This window comes from Acanthamoeba castellanii (assembly GCF_000313135.1).
Source record: "Acanthamoeba castellanii str. Neff unplaced genomic scaffold scf7180000084455, whole genome shotgun sequence".
NCBI classification, from domain to species: Eukaryota; Discosea; order Longamoebia; family Acanthamoebidae; genus Acanthamoeba; species Acanthamoeba castellanii.
Window position 1 is genome coordinate 20,464 of NW_004457401.1, and position 8,248 is coordinate 28,711.

An 8,248-nucleotide genomic window follows, 5' to 3' on the forward strand; every position below is an offset into this window, starting at 1 on the left:
TTGCTGGTAAAAACTGATTTAATACTGATTAAAAATACTACTATTTTTAAGAGTAATATCATCAACTTTGGACGAAGCTGTGAGAGGAGTACCGAATGGCTGAGCGGAGAGTGGTTTTCTAAGAAAATGAATGACCAGATTATTCTTGTAGTACAATTAATTAAGTCAGATCTAGTGATTTTCTGGTTTTGCGGCCTTGACCTCCTTTCTAAGGGTGAGCTCAATCTGACTCGATTCGCTTCCTGATCGATTCTGAGACAGATTATCTTTTTAGCTTATGATTTCTTTTTCCGACCTGTCCTTGGTTGTTTTGCAACGCGTCCTTTGGAGCAACAGGCAAGAAAGAAAATTAAAATAAATAGACTAGGCTTCGTTACTCTTGACCGGTCGGCGGCTACCTCTTCGCAACAGGTCATTTAGGAGGCTCCCTTTCGATTATTGTTTTGTTTTTGGTGCAAAAACGCGTCCATTGGGGTGCGGCATTTTATGGCCTCAAAGCAATAAACCAGAAGAAGGACTGTGTTTCGGTTTACCCGGTTTTCTCTTTTTGATTTCTTTAGGTTTACTTTTACGGAATTCCAGGAAGGAATTCGTGTCCGCATAAACGTTATTGTCGTTACGTAGAAGCGCCAACGATCGCAACGAGGATCAATTAATCAATTTTTTCAATCTTAGCGAGCCCTGCAGGGCGGTGTCTTTTGTGCCCCGAGGTAAGTCGTGCAGCTGCCTAATCACGTTTTCAATTTAAATGTGTAGAATTAATCCATTCTCAACAGAGGTAGAAGATGAGCACAAAGGGGCGTGGAAAGAAGTCAGCGGCAGACCCAAAGCCACCACGTTCCCGGGCTTCGTCAAAGGGTCCTCGTGGCAAAGCTGCGAAGAAGGGCAAGAAGCGTGAAGAGGAGGAAGCATCCGACCCGTTCGCCTTCCACGAGGAGGACAGCGACGCTGGCGCCGGGGAAGAAGCCGCTCTGGCGGCGGCCAAGGGGAAGAACAAGAAGAAGAGGACGACAGCAACATCCAGCACCAGCAGCAAGGAGAAGCCGAAAAAGAAGAGAGCAACGAAACAGCAGAAGAAAGCGAGCCAAGACGAGCAGACGGCAGAGGAAGAGGAGAAGGAGAAGCCCAAGCCCAAGCGAGTAGCGAGGAAGAGTGCGCGTGGTGCCAAGAAGCGACAAGTAGAAGAGCAGCAAGAGGAGGAGGCGAAGCGAGTAGAGACCGAAGCCCCGAAGGAGGAAGAACGAGACAATGGCCAAGAAGGCGAGCAGCAGCAGCAGCAGGAAGCAGAGGAGCACGTGAAAGAAGAAGTAGTAGAGCAGAATGTAGAGCAGAAGGAGACGAACGGCGTCGATGATAAGCTCGCAGCGCCAGAGATGGAGAAAGAAGAAATCGTGGTGGAGAAGAGAGGGGCAGAGGTCGAGGCCGAGGTGGCCGCGCTGAAGAAACTGACGGTTCCACAGCTCCGGAAGAAGCTGAAGCAGTGCCGCCTGTCCACTCAGGGCAAGAAGCAGGAACTCATCGACCGTTATTTCGCACACGCGAACCGTCCTCAGGCGCAGCCATCTCCCGTTGCTGACAGCACTGGTATGCACCACGATCAGGCTGTGGCTGTGGGTGCTGTGTGGTGAGATGACTTCCGTTGACTTCTTCTTCTTCTTTTCCCCTTCTTGCTCGGCCTGCAGTCGCCGAAGGCGTCGACGCCGCACAAGTGGGCAAAGAAGCTGCGGCAGCTGAACTGGATCATCGGCTTGCTGCCGAAGCGCCAGCGAGCACAGGCAAGGACGAGATGGCATCGGAAGACTCACTTCCAGCGCGTCCAGCAGGGGACCACCAGAAAGCCGCTCTGGATACGACGGCGGCGGCGGCGGCGGTGGAAGAGCGCGAGACAGAGACTGGAGCCGCCGAGAGACCACAGGCCGAGAATTCGAGTGACGATACAAAGGAAGAGAAGGAGCTATCAACGGTGGAGGAAAAGACCACGACGCCGCCACGGCAGAAGAGCAAAACGAAGCGGAAGGTCAAGGAAGCTCCCAAGACAGTAAAGCCGACAAAGGAGGAGAAGGAGGAAAACAAAAAGGAGGAGGAGGAGGAGAAAGAAAGAAGAGAGAGCGCAGAGGAACGGATAGGCGACGACGAAGCGCTGGCTTCCGCTCCTCGACCGACGGTGGAGGATGAGGCTGCAGCCATTCCAGCGTCTCCGTTGTTGGAGGTGATCGTCCCCAACAGCTTGCCGGCCAGCCAAGGTGTGGAGCGCGACACCAAACACTCTCGCGCGAGCTCGTCGCTCACTCCTTCAACCGCCGCAGATGCAGAGACGGATGCGCAGATGGAGGCAACCACGGAAACCACGGCGGAGGACACCAGCGCAGAGACGCAGCCGGAGCGAGAAGAGCGAAAGCGGCGGAGGAAGGAGTCGCTGCTGACCGAAGAGATCGAGCGCGTGCACCGCGAGCGAGTGGAAACGGAGAAGCGGCTGCGCGAGATGACCGACCGCGAGAGCAGGCTCAAGCGAAGGCAGGCCGAGCGGAAGGAGCGGATCAAGAAAAAGGCCGAGAGCACGCCCACGCGCAAGGCCGCCAACAAGGCCGTGGGCAAGAAGCAACTCGCGCCGCGCGCCCTCGACGTACGACCGGATCGCCAGCTGTGTGCACAGTGGGGGTTTGACACATGAGTTTACTCACCAGTGGCATGCTATCAAACAAACAGGCGGAAGACGATGAGTGGATGATCAACAGTTCGCCGCTCGACCTTGCCGAAGGCTGCTTTGCCGGCGCAACAACGGTCGAGCCAACAGCATCATCGCCAACCTCGCCATCGTCGCCAACGAGAATCGATGCCGAGGTGCAGGAAGCGAGCGCCGGAGAGGAGACCAGCAAGCCAACAACAACAGAGCCGACGAAGGCGACGAAAACGGTGGAGAACGTGACATCACCGAGAAAGAGAGGGAGACAGGAGGTCGACGACGAACCAGGCACCAGCCCGGCCAAGCCAACCAAGAAGCGAAGGAAGAAGGATGGCCACGACAAGCCGAGCGAAGCCGGGGGAAAGGAGGAAGTGGTGATGTCTGCTGCGCCAGAGGAGAACGAAGAGGAGAGGTGGAAGGCCGCGGCACAGGACGAAGAGCTGCGTGAGCGAGAGGAAACGCTGGCGCGACGACTGGCGGTGCTGGACGAGGAGAGGCAGCGCGTCAAGGATGAGCTCGAGCGGGTCAAGTCGCAGCGAGAGCAGCTACGAGCCGACCTCGACACCACACCGACCACCAAGACGGCGAAACCGAAGAGGAAGAGCGCCAAGAAAGAGAGGAAAGGGAAGGAGGAAGAGAAGAAGGTTATCGAGAAGAAGGAAGCGGACGACGGTGGCATTATCCTCCTCCACGCGGAATCCGGCAACGCGGAGCCCGAGAACGGAGCCAAGCGAAGCAAACGCAAACGAGAGGACAAGAAAGAAGAGGAGGAGGAAAGGGCGGCGAAGAAGTCAGAGGATCAGGCGAAGATCAAGACCAAGACCAAGGCCAAGACGAAGAGGAGGAAGAAAGCGGAGAACGCCGCCGATCCGGTTGAGGAGAAATCGACCAACGCCGAGGACGAGATCGTCGACATTGAAGGCGATGGTGGTGAAGGAAAAGGAAAGGAAAAGGACAAGGAATCGACAGCGGTGGTGCCGGCGGCGGCGGTTGCGAAGGCGTCGTTCAAGTGGCGTGCGGGCTTCGTGTCGATAACCGGCGGCCGACCGGAGAACCAGGATGCCTACATCGTCCCCCTGTCGGCCGTTCCCGTCGCGGCGCCCTCCACTGCGACATCGCGCCGCAGCCGCGGGAGGAAGTCGGCTCCCGTGATCGTGGAGGAGGTGCCGGCGCCGAGCCTCCCGGCCCTGCCCTCGCCTACCGACGACCTGGCCATCTTCGGCGTTCTCGACGGCCACGGCCTCAAGGGCCAATACGCAGCGCAGGTAAGTCCACTGCCACGACTGTATTATTTCATCGTTATAATACCGTATGCAATCGCGCGTCAGCTAACTGGCCTCTTCCGCTGGTGTTTGTGCGTGTGTGCGTGTGTGCGTGTCGCAGGCCGGGTCGAAATACCTGCACACGTTTATCGCGCAGAGCTTGAGCGATCTGCAGCAGGACGACATGGCCGAGGGCGGAACGACGGACCCGCTCGAGCTCGTCAAGGCGGCAATCCAAGCCGGCATCCGGCAGACGCAGGAGGTGCTCCTTCAAGACGGCCAAGAGTCCGGCATCGTACGTGTTCGCACACAGCTTCACTTCACACACCCTTATGATCGTGGCCTCACAGCCGTAACTGTGCTCATTCCGGTCATCTCCTTCGCCGCAGGAATACGGAACGACTGCGGTCGTGTGCGTACAGATCGGCGATTCTTTGGTACGCAGTGGCGTCACATCGCCCGCCTTGCGCATGTCATGCTCACACTGTACGCGGATGCTCTTTGCGTATAGATCGTAGGCAATGTGGGAGACAGCAGGGCGGTTCTGTTTCGAAGCCCCAAGACGGCCGCGGGGGCCGGCCCTGGCATCGAGCTCGAGAGCGTGGTGGCGACGGGCCGCGGTAGAGGCCGCGGTAGAGGCCGAGGTTCCCGACGCCGGGCGACGCTGGAGCTCGCCGACCCGCAGCTCACCGAGGTGATGTGCACGCACGACCACCGGTACGGCACACCAAGAGCCATCGTCATCGTGGAGAAGGCTTGATTGCTAAGCCATGCTGACGCCCGACCAGGCCGTGGCGTAAGGAGGAAGCGGAGCGTGTCGCGCAAGAATCCAACGGGCGTGGCCGCGTGACGGTGGGCAGCGACGGCAAGACGCTGCGTGTGTTTCCCTCGTTCGACTACTACTCGCTCGACGAGATCAGAGCCAAGAAACTGGGTACGCAGTTTTCTTTTTCGTTGTTGTGGTGCCTCTGCGCGCGTGTGCGCACGAGTGAGCATGCCAACTGTTCCTGGTCTGTACAGACGGCGAGCGCAAGAAGCGACGCTCGGTTCAACGATCTGTTGGTGTGTTGTGCGCATTGTGCGTTGTGTGCCCCACCCGCCACCTGTGTTGATTTGTGCCTGCGCTGCGCAGGCTTGGCCATGACCCGATCTCTCGGCCACGCCATCCTTTCGACGTGCGGAGTGAGCTCGGAGCCCGAGTTCTTCTGCGCCACGCTACAGTATATACAGAGTCTCTCGTTGTTGTTGTTGTTAACTCTCGGCCGCCGCACATCGACAACGTTGACGAACTCTCTGCACAGGGACGGCGACAAGCTGATCATCGGATGCGACGGTCTGTGGGACGTACTTACCAACACTGAGGCCATGAAGATAGTGTCTCTTTATGCCGGCCAGGACCCGCAGGTACGCACACGACACACACGACACACGCACCACACCGCACACGACACACGCACCACACCGCACACGGCTGACCCGGGCATGTGTGGGTGGAAAAAGGCCGCGTGCGCTGCGCTGGTGAGCGAGGCGGAGCGAAGGTGGGAGCGAAAGAGTTCAGGAGGCGACAACATCACCGCTGTCGTCGTCTTCTTCAACACTACATAGTAGCACACAAGCGTGTACTTCTTGTCGTACAAGAAAGGAGTCTGGTCGGAGCCAAGAGATATGTTGGTTTATTTTCGTTTTATTTGTCTTTAATTTTAGCTGGCTCAATAGCGGAGCTCGATGGAAGGTAGCATCGATGCTGGGGGCGATGCGGGTGCATCGTCCGGCGTTGGTGGAGCAGCGCCTCAGCATCCTCTCAACAAGTCGCAAGGTATGATGACAAGCAACGCTGATCGGATTGTGTCGAATGCATTGTGCATTTGCTGATGCTTTGTAGATGGCGAGGCTGAGATTAACAGCGAGTCTGGACTTGAGGAGGAGACCGCCAAGAGCGGTGAAATCTCGATCAGGCGAAGCAGGTACCTTCAATCTCGAAAAACCGAAACTTGATGGAATCACGAGTTTAATTGAGGGGATGGCCACAGCACATCCCTGCGAGCGAGTGATCCTGTGAAAGAGAAGGACCAGAAGCGAGGCGGCATCACCAAGGCCAAACTCAAGCAGTTCCTGGGTACGCACATCCTCTTTACACGAGCCTGAGTAGTGCAAGCGTTGGCCGCTCATGAGTTGGTTCGCATGTCGTGTCGCCCTGATGTACGATGGCATGGTGCAGGCCGCCAGACGCCAGAGCAGCTCTACGAGATCGGTCAGAAGGCTGAGAAGGAGGGCGACTACACCAAGGCGCTTGAATGGTACATCATTCCCACCTCGTTGCTTCTTCTTCGTACTTCGTTCATGTTTGCTCATCACATCTCCGTGCCCACAGCTATGTGAAGGCCGGCGAGCACAATCCGGTCCACGTGCGGTCCATCTACGCCATCGGCAGCCTGTATGATGGCGGGCGCGGTGTCGAGCGGGACCACAAGCAGGCCTTCTTCTGGTAAACCCTAGCACCGCTCTCTGCTCAGCACAACGCATTTGCGTCGTCTTGATCATTCATGGTCATCGCGTTCATGTGCTCTCGTCAGGTTCAACAAGGCGGCGGAGCACGGCGACCCGAAGGCCCAGTTCAACATCGCCGTCATGCACGAGGACGGCGAAGGCGCGGAGAGGGACCCGGCGCTGGCCCTCAAGTGGTACACCAAATCGGCGGAGAGCGGCTACAAGCGCCCGTGCTACGAGCTGGGTCGCATCTACGAAAACGCCGAGTGCGGCGTAGAAAAGGTGTGCTGGTTGTGGTGTGTGTGCGTGTGTGTCATCGTGAGAGAGCCTTGCTGACGCTGCAAACTGTTTGCTTCTTCCCTTAATAGGACATGTTCAAGGCCTTCGCCTATTACCTGCTGGCGGCGCGCAAGAGCGACTCGAAGGCCCAGTTCAAGGTGGGCGTGTTCTACTCCAAGGGCTACGCCGTTCACCAGGACTACAAAAAGGCGATGAAATGGTACAGTTGCCGCCTTCCCAGTAGTGAGTGAGCTTGGTCTGCAAACTATAGTACACCATATGCTCACACTCGGGGGCTTGTTTGGCTCGGTCGCAGGTACAAGCGCGCGGCGCAACAGGGCGACCCGGACGCACAGTGCAACCTGGGTTGGATGTACGCGAGCGGTCAGGGCACTGAGGCCGACGACGCGCAGGCCGTGTTCTGGTACCAGAAGGCCGTGGTGAAAGGCCACGCCGTGGCCGAGTGCAACCTCGGTAATTGCTATCACGACGGCCGGGGCGTGGCCAAGGACCTCGCCGTCGCCTTCAAATGGTGCGCCCGCTGCAGCACCACCTTCATCCCCACTCCGTTGTGTGCGTGTATGTGTTGTGTGTCGTGAGTGTGTTGCTCATCACGTGGATGGCCCACGCTCAGGTACGAGAGTTCAGCTCAAAAGGGAAACGCCGTCGGTCAGCACAAGCTCGGTTGGGCCTACTTCAACGGTACGCCTACATTGAACACATCGCTTCTGATTCCTTTCGCACGCACGCATAGGACTCACTTGGAGTGTGCACCGCGGATTGTGACAGGCGATGGCGTCGAGAAGGACGAGAGCAAGGCGGGCGAGTGGTGGCACAAGGCGTCCGCGCAGGGCCATGCGGCGGCGCAGTGCGACCTCGGCTGGGCCTACGACAATGGTCGCGGCGTGCCCAAGGACTCAGCCAAAGCAGTCGAACTGTACGACCCATACATGAGTGTCCGCTATGCGCCAACGCGTCGTGGACTCATCACGAACGTTGTGTGTGTGTGTGTGTGTGACGCACAGGTACCTGCAGGCCGCAGCGCAGGGCAACTTCTTCGCGCAAAACAACCTCGGCATTGTGTTCAAGAACGGCATGGCGGTGCCCATGGACCTCGCCCAGGCTTTCGAGTGGTTCATGAAGGCTGCTGAACAGGTACGTGCCGCGCTTTCCCCGTTTTGTCATCGCATCGCATCGCGCGTTCGTGTGTCGTCTCTTTGCTCACAACCCGTTCGCGCTGTCGGTGCACCCTAGGACTACGCAAACTCGCAGTACTGGGTCGGCTACTTCTACGACCACGGCTGGGTGGTGGAAAAGGACCACGTCAAGGCCGCCGAGTGGTGAGTTCACCCTTCACTCAGCAGTTCCATGTCGCGTCTTCTTCTTTCTCAATTCTTATTATTTTCCAGGTACGAGAAAGCGGCCGAGCAGAAGAACGCCGGGTCGCAGTACGCGCTCGCGGGCATGTACGAGACGGGCAGGGGCGTCGAGAAGAATCTGCAGAAGGCGTACAGCTGGTGCGTGTGCCCGACCACAC

The 8,248-nt window shown here is 57.7% G+C and overlaps 2 protein-coding genes across 2 annotated transcripts; both read left to right on the forward strand.

The window, feature by feature from the left end:
• Window positions 1-785: 785 nt before the first annotated feature.
• On the forward strand, window positions 786-5,550 carry ACA1_321790 (protein phosphatase 2C domain containing protein; the record flags this gene model as incomplete). The annotated part of the gene is made up of 11 exons (XM_004337917.1): window positions 786-1,584; window positions 1,683-2,623; window positions 2,707-3,948; window positions 4,067-4,240; window positions 4,335-4,382; window positions 4,457-4,662; window positions 4,734-4,879; window positions 4,966-5,007; window positions 5,078-5,165; window positions 5,247-5,349; window positions 5,446-5,550. 11 exons carry the CDS (start codon window positions 786-788, stop codon window positions 5,548-5,550), a joined length of 3,894 nt encoding a protein of 1,297 aa, XP_004337965.1.
• Window positions 5,551-5,670: 120 nt separating this feature from the next.
• On the forward strand, window positions 5,671-8,226 carry ACA1_321800 (tetratricopeptide repeat domain containing protein; the record flags this gene model as incomplete). The annotated part of the gene is made up of 13 exons (XM_004337918.1): window positions 5,671-5,761; window positions 5,828-5,909; window positions 5,976-6,061; window positions 6,164-6,242; window positions 6,317-6,430; window positions 6,519-6,714; window positions 6,801-6,931; window positions 7,028-7,243; window positions 7,346-7,413; window positions 7,501-7,648; window positions 7,737-7,866; window positions 7,966-8,051; window positions 8,121-8,226. Coding segments are annotated over 13 exons (1,533 nt in total), but the record flags the coding sequence as incomplete, so codon positions are not given.
• Between the last annotated feature and the right edge of the window lie 22 nt (window positions 8,227-8,248).